This window comes from Lycium barbarum, chromosome 9, assembly GCF_019175385.1.
Source record: "Lycium barbarum isolate Lr01 chromosome 9, ASM1917538v2, whole genome shotgun sequence".
NCBI lineage: Eukaryota > Viridiplantae > Streptophyta > Magnoliopsida > Solanales > Solanaceae > Lycium > Lycium barbarum.
In genome coordinates, this window is record NC_083345.1 from 115,441,309 (window position 1) to 115,468,805 (window position 27,497).

A 27,497-nucleotide genomic window follows, 5' to 3' on the forward strand; every position below is an offset into this window, starting at 1 on the left:
TGTAGTAACTACCTGCCCCCTAAAAAACATTATGCATAAACCGGAATTATCGGGTAGACTAACCAAATGGGCAGTCGAAATTAGCGGGTATGATATCGAGTACAAACCTCGAACTGCCATCAAGTCCCAAATCTTGGCCGACTTTGTGGAAGATTTTGCCCCGGCTATGGTCCCCGATGTTGAGAAAGAGCTTCTGCTGACCTCGGGGAAAGGCTCGGGTATTTGGTCGCTACATACGGACGGAGCCTCGAACCTCAAAGGTTCCGGGCTATGAATCGTCCTTCGGACCCCAGCCGGGGACTCCGTCCGGCAGTCTATTAGAACCGTTAAATTGAGTAACAATGAAGCCGAGTATGAGGCTATGATTGCAGGTTTGGAGCTGGCCCGAAGTATGGGGGCCAAAATAATCGAGGCGAAGTGCGATTCGCTCTTGGTCGTAAACCAGGTAAACGGCGTCTTCGCGGTCAAGGACGAACGGATGTAGAAGTATCTTGAAAAAATCCAAGTGATATTACATCGGTTTAAAGAATGGACCATGCAGCATATACCGAGGGAGCAGAACAGTGAAGCCGACGCATTGGCAAATTTGGGATCCTCGGTCGAGGGGGAAGAAATCAACCCCGGAACTACGGTGCACTTGTTGAACACGGTGATCGAAAACGGACATGCCGAAATAAACACGATGGGTTTAACTTGGGATTGGCGCAACAAGTACATCGACTACTTGCGTGATGGAAAGCTCCCAAATGACCCGAAAGAATCACGGTCATTAAGGACCAAAGCTGCGCGTTTCTGCTTGGTAGACGGCCAATTGTATCGACGATCTTTTCTCGGCCCCCTGGCTAAGTGTTTGGGTCCCGGCGAAACAGAATATGTGATGAGAGAGGTGCACGAAGGAACTTGGGGCAACCACTCCGGTGCTGAAGCTCTGGTCCGAAAGATCATCAGGGCCGGTTATTACTGGAACTGGATAGACGAAGACTCGAAAAATTTCGTCTGAAAATGTGACGGGTGTCATAAACATGCTCTGATGATTTACCATCCCGGAGAGTTGCTGCATTCGGTGGTCTCACCCAGGCCTTTCGTGAAGTGGGGAATGGACATTGTGGGTCCATTACCATGGGCACCAGGTAAGGCCCGTTTCATTTTGTTTATGACTGATTATTTCTCTAAGTGGGTGTAAGCGCAGGCCTTTGAAAAAATCAGAGAAAAGGAAGTCATTGACTTCATATGGGATCACATCATCTGTCGTTTCGGCATCCCCGCCGAGATAACTTGTGATAATGGCCCTCAGTTCGTGGGTGGCAAAGTCAACAATTTTCTCGAGGGATTAAAAATCAAGAAGATTGTATCAACCCCGTATCACCCGTGTGCAAACGGACAGGCGGAATCCACGAACAAGACAATAATCCAAAATCTGAGGAAAAGACTTGAAACATCAAAGCATCATTGGAAAGAAATATTACCGGAGGTTCTGTGGGCTTACAGGACCACATCCAAATCAAGCACGGGGGAAACCCCTTTCTCGTTGGTCTACGGGGCTGAAGCCCTTATTCCCGTAGAAGTAGGCAAACCTACTCTTCAGTTCAGATATACCACCGAGCAGTCAAACGAGGTGGCCATGGCCGTGAAACTCGACCTCACGGATGAACTTCGCGAAAACGCGTTAGTTCGTATTGCAGCCCAGAAACAGAGAATGGAAAGGTACTACAATCGAAGAGCCAATTTTCGACATTTTCAAGTCGGGAACTTGGTGCTTCGAAAAGTTACCTTGCATACAAAAAATCCCAACGAAGGAAAGCTGGGTCCGAACTGGGAAGGTCCGTATAAGATAACCGGGATAACATGCAAAGGATCGTACCAGTTGGAGTCCATGGACGGGCAACGGTTGCGCAATAACTGGAATGTGTCTCATCTGAAAAGATACTACTGCTAAGGTATAGGCTCCCCATATTCTCCTATTAACCTTTCTCTTTTGCAGGAAATCGAGAACTGGATAAAGTTACAGTTTAGGCCTGAAAGCACGTGTTGCACTCTTTTCCTTAGTACGGTTTTGTCCCAAAATGGGTTTTCCGATAAGGTTTTTAATGAGGCAACAAGTACAACGTGTTACTCGACAAAGATAAGGGACCAGTACTCGGAAACTCGAGGTCACACCCTCCGAGCGGGGACTTAATAGCACTCACCCGACCTTACAGCTCGGATTAGTGCTAGGGGAATACTATGCCCACATCGAAGTTTACCCCGGTCGAGGAAGATGGAGAAACTCAATACTTGCTACGGAAAAATCAAAACAAGGCCGGACTTTATGCCATAGGTTCCGATGTAAGGACCAAACGATCAAAATGAATCGTGTCCACCGAGTGTTTGCTACGACGAAAGAAAGGCCGGACCTTCTGCTATAGGTTTCAATGTAAGGACCAAACGATCAAAATGAATCGTGTCCATTTAGTACTTGCTACGGCAAAAGGCAGAAGGAAACAAAATTCCTATGTACACAAACACTTTGCAATGCAAAATTATCGAAAGTTTCGGTAGCAATATTTCGGATGTCTTTCTGTCAAAAGACTTTTCCTCGATGATTACTGTCGTATTTCGGCACTACTTCATTCATATACCCGCTACCGGGCGCTACGGTCGAAATTCGACAAAGGCAACCAAGTCATAGCGAACCGAGCCAAAATTGTTAACCCCACAAACGGGGACTTTAACGTCAAAATCCAGCTAAGGCTGAGACGCAGGTGTCCGAAACATACCAGCCCTAAAGGATAAAAATAGCCGAAAAATTCTGCCCCTAAAAATACCTGTTGTGATTCGGAGACGTCCTTATTCACAAAACATAAGATAAGTCCCACGGGCAAAAACTCGATAAAATTCTTGGACAAAGTGTACCGGATGAGGCAAAATGCCGATATATTGGCACAGTCAGAAAAAATGACTACTTGAAAACGAAACCGACAATTCAGGCGGAAACCATAACAAAACATTCAGGCAAAGTGAAAAGCCAAGGAAAATACATGTTCCATTTATAACGAAGGATTTTTACATCGAAAACTCCTACAAAGGCAAAAAATAACAAAAGGCTAAATACAAGCCCTAATCTATCCGGAATGGCTGGAGCCGGAGTGCTCAGACACTGTCCGCTCGGAGTCATCGGAGTCAGAACCGAGGGCACCCTTAGCCTCTCCCTCGATCCTTCTAGCCTCGAGAATAAGGGCCGCGAGATCAGTAAAGCCATGCTCGGCTTGTTCGAGGGTGATCCTCCGAGATTTCCATTTCTCGTACTCTGCAACAATGGTAGTTTGAGCCTCGGCGACCTCCACGCTTTTCAGAGCTTCATCCAAATCGGCCTCGGCCTGGGCTAACTTCGCCGCTAAAGCATCCTGAGCCTGTCCAAGAACATTTTGCATTTGGATGGCCGATTGAAGCTCGGCCTGGAGAGTGTCATTTGCTTAAGCCGTCTCCTTAAGCTCGTTTTTCAGTTCATCACACATCTGGGCCCTCATCTCCACCTTCTCCTCGAACACCTTTGCACGCTCCTGATATCGGGAACTCTCTGATTCGAGCAACCGATTCCTCTCGGCCAAGCACGCAGCATCCGATTTCACCAAATCCAGCTCCCCCCGGAGTTGGGAGAAGGTAGTTTCGAGCTCACCGAGCCTCGAGCAAATTTGAGCGTTATCTTGGCTAAGGCCGATCTTGTCAGCTTCGAGACTCCGATTGTATTCGGTCATCACGGCTAGTTCACTCTTTAACTGACGGTTTTCGGCCTTCACTGCACAAGCTCGGGTCAAAAATTGGAAAGAGCGACTGCCCGGTTCAACTCCTCCCCCTTCTCCTGCAGAAGGTGCAGGTATTTCTCCGTTTCTCGGCCTTGGGCATCCAATTGGCCCCTAAGATCGTCTATCTCTTGCTGGGCACGGATGAAGACTTCGTTGACGAGCACCACACTCTGCAAATGAAGCAAGTTAAAAACTCGAATAAAACAAGGCTAAGATTCTCAGTGAAGTTATGTAAAGACGGCTAAAAAATCTTACCCGGTTGCCTGCATGCATACCCTTGTTAATGAGGCATTGCCAAGAAACCCCGGTCATCTTCCGCTTGTCCGAATCTGAGACAAGAGGCCTCAGATAGCTCGCCACACCCACCGGGCGGGAAAGAAAGCTGCAGTCCTCGGGGACAGTAACCATAACCGATTTTTTTCTCCTCGGCTCCACGCTTGGGGCTGAAAAGATACGCTCTAAGCTGTCCCTGGCCCCAGATTCGAAGGTCCGGCTGGCCGACCTCGTGGCCCGAGGGATCGTGAGATGCCCGAATCCTACAGCTTCGCCGGTAGCGGGTGGAGTGCCCGAGAACATATCCTCAAATTCATCAGGCCTCGGAGCCGAGGTTGAAGAACTTGGAGCAGCCTCAGTGTAGTCAGCAAAGTTCGGGGGCTCCGTAGTTACAGCAGGCTCATGCTCGGGCGTCAGATGAACGTCAGTAGGGACTTCGATCTCCGGGACCGGCTCGGTAATTTGACCGGCTTCAGCAGTGGCCGCCTCCTCAGGCCTTCTTGTCCTTTGCAGGGGAATTTCTTCGGAAGAAGTTTCACCTGAAATATCGACGAAATCAATTGACCTTAGAGGAGCCGGGGAAAGAATTTCTTCCTCACCTGTGTGTGAAATCGGAACCAGAAGTCCTTCGCCAGTAGAAGGAAGGGGTGGAACGGCAACAGACTCTTCCGGGATCGGAGCCATGGAAGGTTCGGCATCAACTCTCCGAACAATAATATCGGGCTCTTTTTCGTCCCGTAGGGTCTGAGTAACGCTTCTCGTCCTCTTCTTCAGTTGTTGACCTTTGTCCGAGGGCCTTTTCCTCTTAGTGGCAGCAGCAGCAGCAAGGGTACGAGATGCACTCGCTGAGTCAAACTCGGATGCCGACGTTGTGGGTCCGACTGCTGACTCCGGCCTGGGATCTACCGAACCTTTGGGTAAACCTGAAAGTCAAAAACACAATGAATACAGGTAGTAGAAGGTGCAGTGAACACGAGTAAAAGCAAAGTATTACCGTGGTTCTGGGCGACCCATCGGCCGCGTGACAGGTGGCCCCACGTTCGGTCATCGTGGACATATTGAATGAGGAATGCAGTGACCCATTCACTCAGGTTCCGGATGATCGGAGGAATATATCCACGGGCTGACATACATAAGAAAAATGGTGAGAAAGTGAGATCAAAATTTGACGAAGCGTACAAAAGCAATTACTTAAGGTTTCAGACTTACGCTTGTTGTTCCACTTCTCCGGGAAGGGCATGTAATTGGCCGGAATGATTTCCTCGGTCCTCACCCGGACATATAGCTCCAGCCAGCCCCTGTCTCTATCTTCGTCCATTTTTTAGAAAAATGGATTCTGGCTACACTTGGCGAGTTTTATTACGCCACCTGGGACGGCGTCGGGGAGTATAAGCGTATCAGGTGGGCCAGCATGAGATCCTTCTCGGCGTTGCTGGCCAACAACCGGAGGCATGCGACGACCCTCCAAACGATTGGACCAATCTGTGCCAAGGTCACGTCATAGGTCCGGCACATGTCCAGGATGACCGGATCTACCGGAGGTTCGAGCTTGAGAGTGAAGGGATAAGTATACACGTACAAGAAACCTTCCCGGTGGTCAGTGACTAATTCATTTGGTCCAGGTGCAAAAACCCTAACCGGACGGGTGTCCCACCCGCAATCAGCCCGGACTATGTCGAGCTTCTCCTCAGTAATGGATGAGGGGTATCGCCTCATATCGTATCCCCTATCTGATACCGAAGAAGGCTTTTCGACCTCAAGATCTTTGTTGAAGTTGGACTTGGCCAGTATAATGTCCGAGGCTGTAGGCTCGAAGGTACTTTTTGCTTTAGCCGGAGATGCGGTCTCGGTTCCTTGAGATGAAACCGAGGGAATATCGTGGGAAGTGGTTTCAGACATTTTGAAATATGAAAAGAAGAAGTTGAGTGGATTCGGAAAGGAAGGTGAAAGAGTAAAGAGAGCAGCCAAAGCGTTCAAGGGTGGCAAAAGCAAAAGGAGAAAGCAATGCTCAAACAAGAAGTTACAGCACACGAGAACGACTAGTGGAGGAATGGGTAAGGATCGTTCCTTTTTCGCGTAAATATAAGCAGCAAATCAACAGGCAATACGAGTTGTAAGATGAGAAGTAAAAAGCTCCAGAAGAGAGAAGATGAATATGAGAGTTTGAAAATGTTTGAATGAAGAGGCGAAAGAGCCTTATATAGGCATGGGACTGTGACGGTTACAATTCCTCGGCCAATCGGGGAGCGCCACGTGTCCCCATAATTAATAAGGAATGACTCGAAACGACGTGCGTGCGGCGGTTGTCAGACGGGCCATCCGAGATGGGACACGTGGCCGATAAAGATAGAACGTTACGCAACCGTTCCCGCCAAAAGGAAGAGATAACTACGGTCAAATGGAGTCACCGGTTTCTGGGTTCATCCACTTCTCGTTACTCCGATAAAACTTCTGTCCGGAAAGTGTGGGGACTATCTGTATACGGTAAAAACCGGATAAGCGTTAAACCGGTGAGACAAGGAACGGAGGAGAGAAAGGCATAAGAACATGCACGGGGACTTTCGTTCTGAACCGGAGGAACGCCTATACCGAAACCAAGATAGGGCACCATTTGGTTCGGTTTTCTCCATGGCTGAGTTGGTAGTGGCCGTTAGTCCGGTTAGTTGAGGTCGTTGGTCCGGGAAATCCATTGCGCGTCTGTCACGCATCGATAGCGTCCTGCCATGCTCAACTGCCAACCGTACGGGTGTCAGATCATACGGCCAACCTAACCCAACTCAGAACTTTTCCCTCATTATTTTATTCTTTATGTTGTATGAAGCTCAGGGGGCAACACTATAAATAGGGGGTGTTGCCCTCCTTTTAGGAGGTTGGCTTTTTCATATCAAGAACACTTTGTAATAGCAATATATATACAAAATCTCCCTCTCAAACACTTGATTCGGTCCATATTTGTTGTGTTTGTCTCTTGTATTTCTTCAATCAAGCAATACTCACATATTAACAAACATACAAGTGCATAACATTCCACTGACCACTAGCCATCCCCACGTATTACGTGCATATATTTCTTTTCTTCGTCAAATGAGATTGAGATTCAACCACATATTCTATACCCACTCACAACTTTAATTGATTATCCATTTTCGGGGTAAACAATGTGTATAAATCCCTTATCTGAATTTTCATGCTTACTAAGATTTATGGTGACATTCTTGATTTCTCAATTGTATGTTTTTTTTTTTGTTTTTTTTTTTTGTTTGTTCTCTTGGCTATTGATTAATGATATGATTTGATCTTTGTTGCTTGAGTGAATTCTTTCAGCTAGAGCTATGTTTTCAACAAGATTGTATACTCTTTCTTCCCAAGTTGAGGTTTTTTTTTAAGCAAATATTTCAATAGAAATGAAAATGATTTCAAGGAGGATGAAACCCATATATAATACTTAAGAACTGAACCCCCAAGCCCAACATTTGTTCCTTTTTTGTATACTTGAAAATTGTCTAATTATGATGTTATGGTTGAAAAATAGCTACTTTGTATATGGAGACTAGCTTTTCTTTTGATAATCGTGGTGTTCAGGCCAACTTGAGTGCACCTCGACTAATTTCACTGGGTACTTGCTAACTTTATCCACCAAGACTTGGACAAATAAGAAGAAATCACCTACTCCCTCGGTCCTAATTTATGTGACACACTTTTCTTTTTATCTGCCCCAAAAAGAATCATATAGTTCTATATTTAGAAATAATTTAACTTAAAACTTTCCCTTTTAAGGTTAATGAAATGATTTAGAGCCACACAAATTAAAATTTGGACAAAAAAAATTATAAAAGGAAAAAGAAAGTTAAGACAGTGGACTTAGACTTTCATTTTAAGTCTTTCGTTTGTCTACCATTGTAGTAAAGACTAAAGACTAGACTTTGCACCAAATGATGGAATAAGAAGACTAGACTTACTGGAGAAAATACTCAAAATACCCCCCAACGTTTGACCAAAATCCCAATTACACACCTAACATTTGCGTTGGTCCTATTACCCCTCTGGACAATTTTTTCAGTATTAAAATGCTCTTTTTTTGCTGATGTGGACAAGAGCATGACTACACCGCTTAGTGGCACGTTATAGCTTTTAAAAAAAGCATCTGACGTGTTTTAAAATGCCAACTGGACTGCCACATAGATAAATTTAAATTCCCTCCCTTTTTAGGCTAATTCATCTTCTTCTTCACCCTATTTAATACCCATCTCCATTTTTTATGTCAAAATAATACCCATTATAAATTCATAAAACATAAAAAATAATACCCCCCACGAAAAAGTACTATATAGCAAATTAGTACCATTGAAAGAAAATATCATCTAAGATCTCATAAAATAAACAAAAAATCAATTTCAAGACCCAAATTCCTCACAATTCTTAACAGATCTTTGAAGTCTCGTGTTTTTAGGCTTTGTCTTCACATAGATAAATTTAGAGCTAGGATAGTGATTATTCTTATAATCACTGTTTTCCCAAATCAAATTCAAAAAAAAAAATCTAAAGAAAAAAAACGAAAAATTTGGAAAAACAATAAGGCTAAAAAATCTAATCTTGTTAAAGAAAATCTGATTGGAAGTTGCTTATTTGGAGTTGCTACTTGTTGCTTGGTTGGAGTTGTTTAAGCACTAATTCTTTGAGTTGATTTGGGGAGAAAATTAAACTCCATTGCTAGGAGTTTGGAGAAAGCTATGAAGAACACCAAGTGGGTTTCTTTAAATTCTTGATTGTTTGATCAAATTAATGGATGAACTTTGTTCTACTTGGTGTTAGGAAGCTTCCTTTCACATTTGGGTTTGTTTGGATCAGATTTGAGGAAGTTGGTGTGATCTTTTTTTTGTTTTCAACTCCTAATGAAGATGATGATGATGATGATGATGATGATGATGATAATGATGATGTTGTTGATGAGATGAAGGAGAATTGGGTATGGGTTTTCGGATCCTCATACTAAAAATGGAGTATGGAAAATTGAGAGATTTTTTTTTTGAAGAAGAAGAGTAGATGGACGGAGGAAGGGGGAAATTAAAGATGTGGCAGGTGGGCCAGGTGCGTGTGGACAAGCGCCTGTTAATAATTAGGGGTTGTCATATTGGACTGTCACATCAGCAAAAAAGGGGTATTTTAATACTAAAAAAAAATTATCCAGGGGGTAATAGGACCAACGCAAAGGTTAGGTGTGTAGTTGGGATTTTGGTCAAACGTTGAGGGGTATTTTGAGTATTTTCTCTACTTACTGTGTGGGCAGCTAGCGGTTCTTTTATTTTGGTCAGATAACTAAGGACTCTCGATGTTTACATTAAATTACATGATTATGTAATGAATTAAGATAAGAATATACATTAATTAATCATAATCAAGTGAAAAACATTTATATAAAAGACATATTATTGTATGTTTTAGTGTAAATACTGGACATGAGTAACTCTCCTTGATATAACTCAAAAAGGCTAGAGCACAAACAATTTGGAACATGCCAAAGAAACCACCTGGTTGAAGAGTAAAATACTTGATGTCTTACTCCATAACTTTGAGGGAACCATAGCCTGACAAAAGGTTCGATCAATTTGGATGCCCATTTACGAGGTGCCAAAACAGACCCCATCATTGATTTGAGATCTTGATAAGGTGAGAACTCAATCTATTGAATGCTAGACATGATGTGTATAAGGACCTCAAAAGAATCTCTTTTTCGTCATATGAACTTTAAGGTGTATGAAGTTTCATATTTGATTTTTTAAGCAGAATGATAGAGACTTCATTATCCCACCCTTGAACATTTTGGTAATGCTTCCAAATAATGAATCAGAGCACATGGAGCCATTTCCTTGTCCCAAGAAAAAAAATGGCAGACTAACTGATATTTATGTCAGTTAATGAAAGAGCCCAATGCAATAAAAAAAATATGCATGTTGGGTAACAGTTAAAACTAGCTCGTTTACTAAACAAGTTGAACAAATTTAAAATATTCCAATTTAAAAGCTTAGGTCTTCTCAATATTTTTTTTTAGCTCAAGTAATGGGGTGCGATTCAATCTGATCTATTCTTACGCTTGAATCTTATCCTATTGGTAAAATTGGCATCCTATGAAACTCATGGCCTTTGTTATTGCTCAATTCCTCAAGAAAGGAAATTTGTCTATCCCTCAAAAGGGTACATCTGAGGTGGGATCTCATATAACTCCTTTGACTATAGTTTTTCTTAAGCAGCTATAAGTCAAGTGGGAGTCACTAATTTTTTGATCTCTTTAATGAGATTTTAGGAATAACTTGTATCTTATGCATACTCCTAGTACACAAGTTTTCCACTTTGAGACAACCTCATGTGATTTTCTCATAGTATGCATGTGTTAATAATTGGGAAAATAGCAATTTTGGTCCCTAATTAATAAAATTATTTTTCTATTCTGAGTTTGGTTCTTATATTATTCGCATGAGCACATTTGAGCTTCAATTGAACAAATGTGCGATTTTTTAGCCCGATCGCTCATGAAAACTAAGTACAAACATTTTAGGTTCTGTCATTTCTCCATCAACCTAACCATTCTTCCCCCTTCAATGAGCACCAATATTAGAAATTTTTACTTCTAGTAATTGTAAAAGGCTTCTTGTGCGGTGTTCTTTTGACATTAGGTTGATGAAGAAATGATAAGAGTCCCAAACTAATAGTGGCCTTTAGTAATATTTGGATGTTCGTTAGCTTTATTTTGTGATTAGACACTAAACCTGCACATTTTGTTTAATTTAAGGTTAGATATGCTTAAACAAATAATGAGGGCAAAAGCTAAAATAATACATTACTTCGGCGACCAAATTTGTGATTTTCCCTAATTAATTAAAAACTTAAGGAACACACTAACAAAATGGTTTGATTTAGTGTATAAGATAATATTTTAAGATTGCCACTAAATATTTTATATATTACAAGGAATGGTCTCAACGTGTGTGCTTACGATAATAAACTCATACTTAAGGGTATTTTGGACTTTTAGTGTAATACTAAGTAACGTGTCTTTCAGCTTTCAACTACAGAGCCGCGTATCACTTTTGTAGGGCAGAATATATTTATCTTAGTAGCTCTTTTAATTGCTCCGGGTTTATGAGTTGATCATCTTCTCTCTGTTATTCATTTTGCTCTTTTTATTTTGTCTGCATGGTTGTCTTGCATTATCCTCCCTATATAAAGTTTCGTATGATATGGCATCAAGGGATTTCTGGCAAGCATACAAGATTGCACCGATTAATTCATCTCCACTGCTATCAAAATTTGACAAAACTCTTAAGTAGGCATGTCTTGGTTTTAGTTGTATGCTTGATTTGATGAAAAGATTGCATGAGTTATTGCTTCCTCTACATAAGGTAGACTTGGGGCAGTAGTTTCCCAAGAAAGAGGGCATTATAATTGCTCATCTTGAATTTGCAAGTATATAACAAGCACAATAATAGTTTGGTCCAGAGAAGGGAGAGGTAAATCAATTTGCTAAAGAGTGCAGGATCTCCATGACATCAATTACTTAGATACAATTAAAAAAATGTAAAGAGTGTTCACTAAGGAAGCCATAGAGTAGGCAAGTGTTAAGGAGCTCAGATATGGAATCATTAATGGAGATGAAATCCTAGAGAGGAAGAAATGAGAGAAAATATCTCATTCTGTGTATTGATGGGAATGAAAATGTACAATTGTATATACTAACTGCCTATTATATATATACACACACTTAACCGACCTATTCACTAAAATATCTAGCCAACTAATCAAGTGTAACTAACTCAACTAATTCTAACTAATTACTTCAGTGATTACACTTAAATTACATCACTGGGCCCACAGTCTTCTACACTCATCCTCAAGCTAGTAAATGAAAACAGGTTCTTCATCCCTAGCTTGCCAATCAAATAGTCATGTTGAGGCTTGCACAAACTCTTGGTTAGTATATCTGCCATCTGCTCTCTTGTGCCAATATGATGTGTTTGAATTAGCTTCTCTTGTATCTTTTCTCTCACAAAATGACAATCAATGTCAATGTGTTTGGTTCTTTCATGGAAAATTGGATGAGCAACAATTTGAATTACAGCTGTACTATCATAGAACAAAGAAACTGGCTTTTCAATGTCAACTCCCAGTTCCTTGAACATACCAATCACTATGTGATCTTAGCAACAGTTGTTGCCATACTCTTGAACTCAGCTTCAGTAGAACTCTTAAATACAGTCTGTTGTTTCTTAGACTTCCAAGATACCAATGCTTCACCCAACTTCACAACATATCATGTCACTGATTATCTGGTTTCAACATAAGAACCCCAGTCTGAATCATAATAAGTTGTAAGCTTCTTTCCATTTGCTGGCATTAGAAGACCCAATCCTGGAGTTCCTTTTATGTGCTTAACCACCCTCAATGCTGCCTCCATATGAGACTTCTTAGGGGCATGCATATGTTGGCTTAATACCTGTACCACAAAGGCAAAATCAGGCCTTTTCATGGTCAAGTACAACAACCTCCTAACAGTTCTCTGGTAAATTCCCTTATCGTCTAGTAAAGCACCCTCTGCAACTTGACCTGCAACACCTACTGCCTTTACAATTTTATCAAATTCAACTGATGTAAGCTTGTGGTTGAATTCAAAAGGTGTCCCTATTGGTTTGCTGCCAGCAAGTCCCATTTCGGCAACCAATTCTAGAGCATATTTTCTCTGACACATGTGAATTCCTTTATCACTCCTGGAGAATTCTATGCCAAGGAAATATTTAAGCTCACCTAAGTCTTTCATCCTAAACCTGGACTGTAAATCTTTTCTTACTTTTTCAATGTGATACAGACTACTTCCAGTCACAAGTAGGTCATCAACATATACTAGAATTATGATTAAGGCCCCATCCATCATCTGTGTGAATAAATCATAATCATAATGAGATTGACTGAACCCCATATCTATCAGTGCTTCTGTAAGTTTCAGATTCCATTGCGTAGGGGCTTGTTTCAAGCAATACAGAGATTTGTGCAACTTGCAAACTCTCTGACACTTCCCCTTGCTTGCAAAGCCAGTATATAAACAAAGTAAATCACCTTGCAAAAAAGCATTGTGAACATCCATTTGAAATATGTACCAAGATGAAAAAGCAGCCAAAACAACTACAGCCCTAACAGTCACTATTTTAGCAACAAGAGAAAACGTTTCTTTGAATCAAGCCCTTCTTGTTAGGAGTAAACCTTAGCAACTAACCTGGCCTTATACATCTCCACCTTTCCAGATGCATGATATTTAATTTTGAATACCCAATTGCAGCCAATGGGCTTTCCCAGGTGGCAAATCCACAATAGACCAAGTCTTGTTTTCTTCCAAAGCTAAGATTTCTACCTTCATAACAGCTATCCAAAGAAGATTCTTACTTGCTTCAGTGTAAGATCTAGGTTCATAAATAGCAGAAAAACCTGCCAAGGATAGCTTATAGGTGGGACTGATGTCACGTCCTTATTCTTCAACTAAGCGCACGTGCGGCACTTGACAACTTGCTCATGATCTTGCACAACTTGCTCATGATCTTGCACAACTTGCTCACGATCTTTCTATGCCAAGTCAGCCCTCCATATGAGACTACTTTGGGGTTGCATATGCTGGCTTAATACTTGTACCATAAAGGCAAGATCAGGCCTTGTCATGGTCAAGTACAACAACCTCCAAACAGTTCTCTGGTATTCCCTTCTCGTCTAGCAAAGCATCCTCTGCAACTTGACCTGCAACACCTACTGCCTTTACAATTTTATCAAACTCAACTGATGTAAGCTTGTGGTTGAATTCAAGAGGTATCCCTACTGCTTTGCTGCCCGCAAGTCCCATTTCTACAACCAATTCTAGAGCATATTTTCTCTGACATATGTGAATTCCTTTGTCACTCTTGGAGAATACTATCCCAAGGAAATATTTATGCTCACCTAAGTCTTTCATCTTAAACCTGGACTTTAAATCTTTTCTTACTTTTAAATGTGATACAGACTACTTCCATTCACAAGTAGGTCATCAACATATACTAGAATTATGATTAAGGCCCTATCCATCATCTGTGTGAATAAATCATAATCATAATGAGATTGACTGAACCTCATATCTGTCAATGCTACTGTAAGTTTCAGATTCCATTATGTGGGGGCTTGTTTCAACCCATACAGAGATTTGTTCAACTTGCAAACTCTCTGCATGGCTTGCAAAGGCCTCAGGCACAAGCGTATAACATCCTAAAGTAAATCACCTTGCAAAAAAGCATTGTGAACATCCATTTGAAATATGTACCAAGATGAACAAGCAGCCAAAACAACTACAGCCCTAACAGCCACCATTTTAGCAACAGGAGAAAAAGTTTCTTTGAAATCAAGCCCTTCTTGTTGAGAGTAACCCTTAGCAACTAACCTGGCCTTATACCTCTCCAGATGCATGATATTTAATTTGAGTATCCACTTGCAGCTAATGGGAACTTTCCCAGGTGGCAAATCCACAATAGACCAACTCTTTTTTTCTTCCAAAGCTGATATTAAAGCTGAGATTTCTGTCGACATAGCAGCTATCCAAAGAGGATCCTTACTTGCTTCAGTGTAAGATCTAGGTTCAGAAATAGCAGAAAAACCCTGCCAAGGATAGCTTATAGGTGGGACTGATGTCACTTCCTTAGTCTTCAACTAAGCGCATGTGTGGCACTTGACAACTTACTTACAATCTTGCACAACTTGCTCACGATCTTGCTATGCCAATTCAGCCTAGATTGCCACTTTTAGGATCGCTAAGAGAATGGTAAATAAGGAAGACAAGAGAAATTTGCTAAATGAAGCTTTTTTATTACAGAGAACTGGAATTGTTTTTGCTAGATAGTATTTACAAATAAATGCCCTCTATTTATACTACTCACCTAGGGACTACCATGTAAATAATAATTACTGTATAAGTCCCTACATATTTACAAAGAAGATCATATTCTAGAAATCTCTACATAACTAGAGTGTTTTAAGGACTTTCCATGCAAATCCATGAAATTCAAGAGCCTTCCAAGGGAATTCTACATATGTCTCTAGAATCTTCCCATACTATCAAGTTTTTCTTTTATGTAAACATTCCATATAGCACATATATGTGCCAAGTGGCACCTAGGTGGCATGATGACATGGTGGGTCATCACACTCTCCCCCACCTGGTGTTGCGACGACTGCGGTGCATTACTGTTGTATAAACTCTCGGATCTTGTCTTTAAATTGCCATAAGTCTTCATATCGCTCCTATGTGGCCTCCTTCGGTGATTGCCCCTTTCAGTAGACGAGGAACATGGTGGTGGCTTTCTGTCCTTGTCTTCGCCTAGCCTGGTAATCAACGATAGCCTCAATCTCCCGATCATGAGAGCGGTGCCCGACTCGACTGACCTTGACTAGGATCACCCTTGTCTTCATGGTATGTCTTGAGCACGCTGTCATGGAAGACGGGATGAATCTTTATATGAGGCGATAACTCTAACTTATATGAGATCTTTCCCACCTTGACAATGATCCCAAACAGCCTCTTATACTTCCGTACCAAGTTCTGGTGCACGTCCCGTAGTGCCTTAAACTACCTCGGATTAAACTTCACCAAGACCATGTCCCCAACCTTATAATCTATGGGACGACGCTTGCGGTCGGCAAACTTTTTCATCTTTTTTGCTGCCTTGTCCAATTAGAACTTAGTAGTATCAAGCAGCTCCTTGAACCCCTAGTCCATCTAATAAGCCCCCAAACTCTTCCCCTCAAATGCTGCTAATAGTGAATGTGAAGTTTGTGGTTGTTGACCTGTGGATAGCTCAAATAATGTCTACCTCGTAGACTCATTTCGTTGCAGGTTATAGGAGAATTGGGGAATGTCTAAGAGCCTTGCCCAATCCTTCTGATGCGCACTCACATAATGCCTCAAATAGTACTATAATAAGGCATTGACCCGTTCTATTTGTCCGTCCGTTTGCCGGCGGAAACTAGTGGAAAAGTGTAGTTCCGTGCCAAGTATATCAATCAACTCCCTCCAAAAGTTCCCAATGAAGTGGGGGTCTCAATCACTGCTGATATGCCTTGGTAAGCCCTAATATTTCACTACGTTCTTGAAGAATAGCTTGGCGGCCTCCTTAGTTTTGCATCCTGCTGTGGCGGGCATGAACCTAGCATACTTCAAAAATCTGTCCACGACCACCATGATAGTGTCATAACCGTCAAACTTCGGTAAACAAGTGATAAAGTCCACAGTCACGCTATCCCATGGATGCTCCACAACTAGTAATGGCTCCAAAAGTCCTCTGGACTACCTCTGCTCAACCTTGTCTTGTTGGCACAAAATACAAGTCTGTACATAACACCCTATGTCCTTTCGCATGCGCGGCCAATAGTAGACCTACTAAACTAAGGCTCTGGTGCAACATTGGCCTGGATGACCGGCCCATAATATGTCATGGCTCTCCTTCTTGATCTGCTGCCTAATATCTCCAAACTTCAAAACGTAGACCCTCCGACTTGTGGTGAGTAATAAACTATTTTCCACCCAAAAATGCCTCATCTTTCCCTGCGTGGCTAACTCCATAAGATGCTATGCTGCTGGATCATGTTGTATGCCCTCCTTTATAGCCTCTCGGATATCTCAAATTACTGAAGTAATAGCAGTAAGCTCGGCCTTTCGACTCAAGGCATCAACCATAATTTTACCCTTACCCAGCTTATACTCCAGCATATAATCGAACTCAGCCAAAACATCTTACCACCTAACCTGCTTAGGTGTGAGCTTCTTCTATGTTTGAAAGTAGCTGGTGGCCACATTATCAATCTTGACCACAAACTTCGACCCAGCAAGTAATGTCTCCATGTGCAAAGGCAATGCACAATGGTAGTCATCTCTTTCTCCTGTACAGTATAACACCTCTTTGTCTCGTTCAGCTTGCAGCTCTCGGATACTATGGGATGTCTATCTTGCATCAAAACACCTCTAATGGAAAAGTCAGGCACATGTGTATGCAACTAAAACCTCTAAGTAAAGTTGGGCAACACCAAGACTAGCTCCTCAGTCACAGATGCCTTAAGGTGTTCAAACACCTTTTGGCAGTTCTCCGTCTAAGCCCGTGACTTGTTCTTCTTTAGCAGCTCGGTTAATAGTGTTGCCTTACCTGAGTAGCCACTGATAAACCGTTGATAGTAGTTAACAAGGCCAAGGAAGGATCTCAACTCGGTTACCTTTGTAAGCGCCTTGATGTGCCGTGAATTGTGGCACATTTTATGCCTTTGTAACTAGAAATATTGCTTGATTTTAAGTGTTTTTATATTGTTTCTTATGTTATTTTTGTGTTTTATAGGGTTGATTAACTAAGGATCGGAAATGAGAAGTAATGCTGGAAAAACGGACAAATTTGAGCTAAGCGACGGTCCGTAACTCATGTTACGGACCGTAACGGTGTCCGTAACTCATGTTACGGTTCGTACCTTTGAACCGTAACAAGGCCTGAATTTCCAGAAAGTTTCATTGAAACCATCAGTGTTACGGTGAAGTGTTACGGTCCGTAACTCATGTTACGGTCCGTAACATGTCACCGTAACATGAGCTAAATTTCCAGAGAGTTTCAATAAAATCTTCAGTGTTACGGTTTAGTGTTACGGTCCGTAACTCATGTTACGGTCCGTAACCCTTCACCGTAACATCATCCAAAATTCCAGAGAGTTGCCAAGTAATTGTCACCACTTACGCTTCAGAAGGACGGACCGTAACACAGGGTACGGTCCGTCGCATGGTGGCCGTAACGTCGAAGTGGTCAAATGACGAAATGAAGGACGGACCGTAACCTGAGTTACGGTCCGTAACAATGCGGCGTAAGGGCATTTTTGTCCAGAAACTTGGCGCGATTTTTGGCTCTATAAATACATAATGTAGGGTTTTAATTCATTATTCAGATTTTATTTTAGAGGCATAAACCCTAGATTTTTAATCTTGAAGTGATTGGAGCATTTAAGGCAACAACTTCACTCTCATTCCATCTTGTATTAGTATTGTAAGTGTATTATGTTAATCTTTAAGCTTTTTCTGTCAAGAAACATTATGAGTAGCTAATTTCAATTCTAAGGTTGTGAATCCCATGATGGGTATTATGTGAATGGGTTTCTATTATTGATATATGCATAATGGTTGTTGTTATTTATTCTATCTTTGTGTTGTAACGTTGGGTAATGATTGCAAGCATTAGCCGAAGCCATTATATTGACTTTTCTTGGGAAAGAGAGTCAATATTGGTAAGATTGAATAACAATGACTCGAGGCGTTAACCCTCGTTTAATAGACTAACTTAGGAATAAGAATAAGTCTAAATTGGCATTATTGGTCGCTCTTCGATTGTAACTCTTTTATATTCGGAAGAATCAAAAAGAGGAAATACTGCTTAACTGTTGGGAAACATTAAGAAGTCTTTAAGAGATCAAGTGCATATTCTTAGAACAACCATTAGAAGTATATCACATTGAAATCCGAAGCATAATATCTAATCAAATTGGGAAACACAACCTTAGTCTCTCTCTCATATTAATTACATTCTAAGTCAAAGTATTCAATTACATTATTCAACAATCAATTCAAACTATCCGGAATAGGATTAAAGCATTTAAAGATTGGTATCGCATACGATTAGTACTCTTTTCTCTCCATATTCCCTGTGGGATTCGACCCCAACCTTGTTGGGTTACTATATTTGACAACGTCCGCTTTACGCCATTAATAGGTGTAATTTGAGCGTATCACGCCTCCCACTCTTGAATAGGTTGTACCTTAGCCTCATCCATATGTAACTCGTCATTGCTAATGACATGACCTAAGAAGTGTACCTTTGATTGTGCAAACTCGCACTTCTCCCTCTTGATGTATAACTCGTCTCCCGCAAGACTTGGAAAACCTTCCGTAAGTGTTCCATGTGCTCTTCCAAGGTATTGTTGTAGACTATATCATCCAAGTATACTACCACTAATTGATCCAGGTAGGATGAAAGATCTTGTTCATGAGGTTGCAAAATGTAGTGGGTGTGTTGGTTAAGCCGAAGGGCATCACCAACCACTCGAAGGCTCAGTACCTCGTCAGACATGCTATCTTCGGTTCTTCCCCTTCTGCAATCCGAACCTGGTAGTAACCCTTGCGAAGATCCACCTTGGTAAAGTACTTGGCTGGTCCAAGTCTATCAAATAAGTCGGCAATGAGCGGTATCGAGTACTTGTTCTTCATTGTGACCTTATAAAGTGCTCGATAGTCTATACATAAGCGCAATGATCCATCCTTCTTTTGTTGGAACAACACTGGTGCGCTAAAGGATGCCTTTGATGGATGGATATGACTAGTATCCAATAGCTCTCTCGGTTGTCTCCTGTGCTCCTCCAACTCAGGTGGTGCCATGTGATAAGGGGAGAATGCGGGTGACTTAGCCCCTGTCTCTAACTCAATCTTATGATCCACCTCACGTCTAGGAGGCAAGCACTTAGGAAGATCGTCGGGCATAACATATTTGTTCTCCTGGAGAAACTTCTCTATGCAAGGAGGCAGTGTCTCATGGGGAACCTTGTATTCCTTCAAACTTGCAATGGTTGCCATGAATATCGACTCCCCTTTCTTGAGCCCTTTGATAAGCTGCATAGCTGAAAGTTTTGCTTTGACCTGTGCATGCGGCATAGTCACTGTAGGCGCTATGCAAGCTCCTTCTCGCTCCAAGACCAAGAGACGTTGGAGATAGGGGTCAATCATCACATGGCAATGTCTAAAGAACTCTTGCCCTAGAATAATGTCAAAAATATCCATAGTAGTGGCGGTAAAATTTGTGGTACCTTTCCAGTTGCCCAATTTGACACCAACACCAATGGCTACACCACGAGCATTTTTTGGCTTAGCATTCATAGTCTTGACGTAGGCGTTAATAGGAGTGGGGTTCAACTCTAGTCTCCTCGCTGCGGCCTCTGTCACAAAATAGTGAGTTGCTCCAGTGACCATTAAAGCACGAGCGAGCTTGTTATTAATAGTGAGATCCACGTACTTATTTTTATTCTCATCAGGTTGGATAGATTGCTTCTTGACAGCACCACATAGTCTGATGGTCCCCAATGTGCAGTTCCCAAACTCTGTCTTTGCGTATGCTCCTTTCGTTCACCGACCATCGCATTGAGGCTCTTTAAATCGGGGCAATTTCTGAAGTTGTGAAACCCTCAAGATATGTAACATCCCTTCTTCTGGATCTGCACCTTCTTCTCGGCATAGCACTGATGACCACTTGACTTTTTTCGGTCGAACTTATTGGCATTTTGAGTCATGGAGTATTATTATTGAGACTCGTTGCTCGTGCCACGGTCTCCCTCACCTTTGGCATTGTTACCATTTAACTCATTACCTTTGACTTTGTCGTGCTTGTCATATCTGAAGTCCATCAAAGACTCAGCCTCCACTATAGCTTAGTCTATGTCCCTGACTTGTCGGCGTTGCAACTCCTGCTTAGCCCAGTTATGTAACCAGTCCATGAAGTGAAACAACAATTCATCACTGGTGAGGTTGGGTATTTGAAGCATAAGGGTAGTAAACTCCTTGACATAATCGTGTGTGCTCCTTGTCTGCTTCAACTCTCAAAGTTTCCTCCTTGCCTCGTACAAGATATTATTTGGGAAGAACTATCGCTTAAACTCATTCTTGAATTGATCCAACGTGCTGATTGTACATAAACCTTTCTCAGCATCGACGACCTTTCTTCTCCACCATAGCATGGCAGTCTCTGATAGCTACAACATAACGGTCTTGATCTTGGCCTCATCGTCCTTTACTTTTCCATGCCTGAAATAACTCTCCACGTACTAAAGAAAGTTTTCCACTTCCAGTGCATCACGAACCCCTTTGAGCACTAGTAGTGTCTTCAGAGCCTCGATCTTAGACTCCCTCATTACAACAACATTGTTGGCTGCCTCGATCACGCCAGTCTCGACCTGCTCTTAAAGCACCATTATCTTTGCTTTCATGGTATCAATAGTACTTAACACCTCCATGAGTCTACACTCTAAGGCAGTGATGGTTTGTTTTACCTCAATCTCGGCCTGCGTACGCCCCTCCAAGTCATTTCGGATGCTATTAATCTCTTTAAAAGCATGCCCCTCAAGAATGCTAAGGGTGCCCTTTACCTTCCCCAGACATTGGCTAAAGATGTCGACGGCATCTATCCCCACATTAACCTTCATAACCCACTTTTCACAGAGCGAGACGTCCTCGAACAGGACCTTCACGTCATCCTCGCTCACCTCAGTGGTAGATGGTTCTTGGGATGTAAGCCCTTCGTTTGGAACAACCTCTCGTAGCACCTCCTGACTCTTGTTGGTGGCATTCCTCTTTTTGTTATGGCCCTTCTTGCCAGCGGCATCCTAGGTGACGTTGGCCTGGGTTTTAGCAGCGTTGATTTCTCTATCATTTGCCATTCTCTTAGTCGTAACCTTCGCTCTGATACCACATTGTCACGTCCTTAGTCTTCAACTAAGCGCACGAGCGACACTTAAAACTTGCTCACGATTTTGCACAACTTGCTCACGATCTTGCTAATCCTAGTCAGCCTAGATAGTAACTCTTAGTGGTCGTTTGGTACGTAGACAAAATTATCCCAGGATTATAATCCTAGGACTAATTTATCCCATCTCTTGTGTATAATTTATCCCATCTCGGAGATGGGATAAAATAATCCCAAGATTAATGGGATAAGATGGGATATCTCATCTTCAAGTTTAGGATGCACTTTATACCAAACATGGGGCAAAATTAATCCCACAGTTAGTGCTGGGATATCCTAGCTAATACTGTGTACCAAACAACCCCTTAGGATCGCTAAGAGAATGGTAAATAAGGAAGACAAAAGAAATTGGCTAAATGAAGCTTTTTGTAATAGGGAGAACGCGAATTGTTTTTGCTTGATGGTTTTTACAAATGAATGCCCTCTATTTATACTACTTACCTAGAGACTACTATGTAAATGATAATTATTGCATAAGTCCTTACATATTTACAAAGAAGCCCCTATTCTATAAATCTCTATACAATTAGAGTGTTCTAAGGACTTTCCGTGTAAATCCATAGAATTCTAGGGCCTTCTAAGGGAATTCTTCATATATCTCTAGAATCTTCCCATACTATCAAGTCTTCCCATATGATATCAAGTCTTCCTTTTATCTAACCATTCCACATGCCAAATATATGTGTCAAGTGGCACCTATGTGGTATGATGACATGGTGGGTCACCATACTGAGATTTTATTAGGACACATAGTTGCTCAAAGGATATGAACAGGCTGAAGTTTTGGAGGGTTCAATATAGTCATACATCCAGATGGGAGGTTTACTAGCTCTGGAGGATTTTCTGATTTCAGGATCAAGATTAAGACTTAGTAGTTAAGAAAAAGTTAGAGTAGAAGGAGAATCATGTTCAGATGCTGAGGTGATACATGGGTTTGGAGAAGGTTCACACACATCATAGGTCGCTGTAGTAGGCTGAGTAGAAGTACAAGGAGTAGGAATCTCATATTCAGGCAAGTCAATAACAGGAAAAACTGGAGAAGCAGCAGTATGAACATGTTTAAAAGGAAACACATCCTCTTAGAAAACAGTGTCTTTGCTTACAAAAAACACTTTGGTACATAAGTCATAGAGAATGTAGCCTTTTTTATTAGAGAAGTTACTAAGATGGAAAGCATGAATTACTCTACGACTGAATTTATCATGTTTTCTTAAGGAAGTTGCATGACACAAGCTACCAAACACCCTGAGATGGTGAAGAGATGAAGATCTAGAAACAGTTTTCCAAATAGAGAAATATCCTTCAACGGAGGAGTAGGTAACCTATTGAGAAGATAGACTGCAGTGGATACACATTCACCCCAAAACCTCAGAGGAACACCAGCCTGAAACCTTAGAGCCCTGGCCATATCTAGGATAGATTTATGTCTCCTCTATACCACTCCATTTTGTTGAGGAGTATATACACATAAGCTTTGATGTAAAATACATTTATACTTGAGTAAACATCAAACAATCTCATTCAAAAACTCAGTGCCATTATCAGTCCTTAGACACTTAACTTCAGTACCAAACTGAGTCCTAACAGACAGTAGGAATTCTTTCAAGACAATAATCACATCAGCTTTAGTAGTGAGTAAAAAGATCCAAATGTATGTAGAACAATCATCGAATAGTATAAAAAAATACCTCATTCCATTATGAGTAGGGACTCTATAAGGTTCCCATACATCAGCATGAACTAGGTCAAACACACAAGTAGAAACACTATGACTCATTGGAAAAGGACTTCTAGTTTGTTTAGCAATAGGACACACATTACAAACATCAGTAAACTTCTCATTTTTCAAATAAGGAATACATCTGACAACTCTCAGATGAGCATGTCCTAACCTCTTATGCCATAAGGAACTAGAATTACACAGCTTAGTAATGCTAGAACTAGTGCTAGCGTGCACAGTATTAGAACTAGCCTGCTATGAAGTTTTATTCCTGGCTGCTTGTTGATGAACCTTATTCCTGATTATATATGTATTGGTCAGTCTGCACTATCAGCTTTGAGAGTATTGGTCAGTCTGCACTATCATCTTTGAGAATGTAGAGACCATCTTCCTCTCTACGAATCCCCATCACCTTCCCACTTAAGAGTTCCTGAAACACACAAAAATAAGGAAAGAATAGCACTGCACAATATAATTCCTTTGTGATTTTTGACACTAATAATAGGATGTACTTGACTCCTGGTATATAGAGTACATTCTGAACATATTTGTTTTGGAGTATTAGAGATTCTCCCTTTTGACTAATTGGCACTTATTCTCCTATAGGTAATTGTACCTTATTTTTATTCAGTCCAGTCAATTCTTCTAGTTTACTGAGAAGGTTAATATTGTGAACCGTATGATTTGATTACCTAGTATCAACTATCAGGTTTTTTTCAACTGGATTAGACATAAGAGCAATGATAGTACCTGATGTACCACATATTCTTGCAGAATCAAACTTAGCTGTATTTGTTACTGCATCAGCCATCTTTCCTTTTCCTTTTCCTAGCATGTTGAGGATTTGAAAGTGTTGTTCTGAGGTAAATTGTGGAACTGATGGAAGTGTTGTGTTATACTGGGAAGGCAGAGGAGCATTGTTGACCTGAGGAGGATACTGAGCTGCATATCCCTGATCATCTAAAGATAGGTTACCTGTATTGGTAACATTGTTAGCATAGGTGTTGAACTACCCTCCTTTCTTTGTGTATTTGTTGTCTGATGGATAACCATGTAATTAGTAACAATTATCCTTGGTATGACCCCTAAACTTGCAATGCTCACAGTATAGAGATGACTTTCCAAAGTTGTTTCTGGACCTGAAACCACTATTAACTCCTCCATTATTTGACATTTTGTTACTTAGCATAGTAAACTCATTCAAACTTCCATAGCTAATACCATGATTGCTATAGCCTCCAATGTTCTGAATTCTATTACTTATCAAGGCAGATTCACTACTCTCACCTTGAGAGAACATGTTGTTTCCCTGTAGATTCTTTCTTTGACTTTCAACATTTATGATCATGGCATAGGCTTGATAGATATTAAGTACGGGAGAAGTCATCAGAACCAGTGTTTTAAAAGGTGGGACGTTTTACATATGCCTCGACGAGACATAAGTCCCGAGGCACACCCCGTAAGCCCCATGGGTATTTAATTTTTATTATTTCAAAATGTCACGACCCAACCTTCCATGACTGGCACCCACGCTAACTCCTAGTGGGCGAACTAATACGTCTAACCATCTACTCATTCAAGTCCATTTTTATTTAACCAATGCATAGCAGTTAAACACAAGATAAATCAAAAATAGTCATGCTATAAAATAATAACGTAAATGCGGAAGTCCTAACTATGACAATCCCAAAATTTGAAAGTCACCGTACAAGGACTCTAATCCAAAACATATCTAAGGAGTTCATACTGTCTAAAACAAATAAACATCAATGTATGAAATGGAATAGACATTAGATAAAGAAGATATTCGGGCAGTCTGGCATGGATAGAAGCTCACCCTCAATCTGCCAGCAAATGGCCTCAACGCTAAATGTGAGGTCGGGTAGCAGTCTTTAGATCACAATCTGCACTCAAAAGAATGCAGCAATGTAGTATCAGTACAAACACTATGTACCGGTAGATATCATAGGCCGACTAAGATTAGTATTATGTATAAATCATAAAATCAATAAAATAAAAAGACCGGTCAACAACACATAATCAAATAGCCCAACAACAAGTCAACCAATGATATTAACAATCAAGTCACCCAATGATATCAAAATCAAGTCAACGAAAGCAGATCGAAATAGGTCTCCAACACATTCGCACTACTCAGTCACTGATCACTCGTGTACATACATGCTAATTGGTGTAATTTCCTAATAGACATGACCTGCAGGGGACCTATGGTGTCTATGTACCACTCATTCTGGAATGAACCTCAAACCACGAGCTCACAACTAGGCCACATCCTCACCCCCGGTCAAATGTGCCTGTTCATACATAAAGGTCACATCCTCACCCCTGGTCAAATGTGCCTTTTCATGTCTATACATATCTATTGTCACATCGCTTTCAATAATCGATTTATCAATTTGTACCTCAATTTCACCAACAAGATCATATTAACTTCTCACCACAAATATCATAAACCTGTAGGTCACAATATATAGAATAGTGGCACTAAGCCCACATAATTATTCAATCAATATCATATAAGAATTTCAACCACACACATTATGCCTGAAGACTAGACATGTTTTCTCCTATCAATTTCATAGTACATACAATCAACTAATCAAAGTCTAATTCAAGTAGACTGTAACCTACCTCAACTGCAGAGCCGGAACAATGCGAATCATACTGCTATAGTCTTTCCCTTCCGTAAAGCCTCGAAACGCTCAAAGTCTAGCAATTAAGATGCTAAATAAATCACAAACACTCTAGTCAACAATATCAATACAATGAACAGCCTTCCACCTTACCCCTTTCTAATGGGTGAATGATTAATCAGCGTAAATCATCCTAACATTGGCCTTAGCAGTCACAAACTGTCAATTCATAAGGTTATTTAATCGAGTTATCTCTTACAAGCAGTTTCTATGGTCAAGCTACCATTTTTATGAAACCCTAAGTCTCAATTCACTTAGTTCATATCTCTAATGGTTCAATTCTTGATTAGAAAGTGATAACCCAAGCCTTTAGATGATAATCCCACAACAACAATCATAACCTACCAACTATTGAAAGTCTATTAAGTACTAGGGTTATAGTCCCAATTCACCATTATAGACTCATTAGAAGGATGATAGTCTTAGAGATGAGCGCGTTATGAAGGAAGGAATGGTTGAGACTTACCTCTCAAGAATATTCTTGCCCTAGCTTAGAATTCCGCCCTAAGTGCTCCTTGGAAACTGTGTTGGAGATTTATGAATAAAAAATTCAGAACTAAGTGTTTAAAAATCGGGATTCTGTCCCCATCGACTGCTGTGGCGATCAAACCATAGCTCCAGCGGTCCCGTTATAGCGGGCAAGTGCCCGCTGTAGCAAACCAACTCTAAAACTCTCCTCCGCTGTGGCGGTCATAGTTTCGCTACATGTGCCAGCCATAGCGGACACACCCAAAACCTGACTGACCACGGCGGAGAGATGTCGGTCGCTGCGGCGGGTACCACCGAACCAGTGAACTCGCTAATTTTCACAGTTTTTCGCTTTACCATACAACACTTCACTCGAGACCTCACAGCATAAACAAAACGTGTACATTAATGTAAAAACATGATACAGACTCACCAGTGGCCTCGGAATTCCTAATGGAGGTCTAATTTCCTATATCACCTCCCAACGGACTCAACACAACCAAACAATAATCACAACAAGCCAAGTTTTCAGTTCTTAGACTTTTACCTTTGAGTTTCTATTAGCTCATTCTATCCTTGAGAATGTTGTATTTGGTAATGCGATCCTAGATTTTCCATAACGACCGGGAGGGTCGTTACATCAGATACCATTTAAAGCACTGTTTGTCCCCGAACAGACAAGGATGAGGAATCTAGGAAAAAGGTACCTGTTTCGGCAAAAAGTTGAGGATACTTGCTACACATATCCGATTCTGTTTCCCAAGTAACTTCCTCAATTGGGCGATTCTTCCACTGAACTTTTACAAAGTCTATTCCCTTCGATCACAACTTACGAAGGTCTCTATCTAAAATAGTAATCGGCTCTTTCTCATACGAACCATCACCATGATACCTCTTTAACATCGAAACATGAAATACCGGATGAACGCTTGATAAGCCCGGAGGTAAAGCC

At 41.2% G+C, this 27,497-nt stretch overlaps 1 protein-coding gene across 1 annotated transcript; it reads right to left on the reverse strand.

Moving 5' to 3' along the window:
• Window positions 1-14,327: 14,327 nt before the first annotated feature.
• On the reverse strand, window positions 14,328-23,051 carry LOC132612214 (uncharacterized). Its single transcript, XM_060326533.1, has 4 exons — window positions 22,888-23,051; window positions 19,193-20,194; window positions 18,894-19,062; window positions 14,328-14,714 (listed from the first exon to the last, which is right to left on the reverse strand). Exons 1-4 carry the CDS (start codon window positions 23,049-23,051, stop codon window positions 14,328-14,330), a joined length of 1,722 nt encoding a protein of 573 aa, XP_060182516.1.
• Between the last annotated feature and the right edge of the window lie 4,446 nt (window positions 23,052-27,497).

Excerpts from the sequence above, each read along its gene's own strand:
- LOC132612214 (XM_060326533.1), bottom strand. The coding sequence starts at position 23,051 with ATGGCCAGGGCTCTAAGGTTTCAGGCTGGTGTTCCTCTGAGGTTTTGG. Across the intron at positions 19,063-19,192 it reads AAGATAGCATGTCTGACGAG|TCTACAACAATACCTTGGAA; the intron begins GTACTGAGCCTT and ends TGGATGATATAG. Across the intron at positions 14,715-18,893 it reads TACATATGGATGAGGCTAAG|GGTTTTTCTGCTATTTCTGA; the intron begins GTACAACCTATT and ends TATCCTTGGCAG.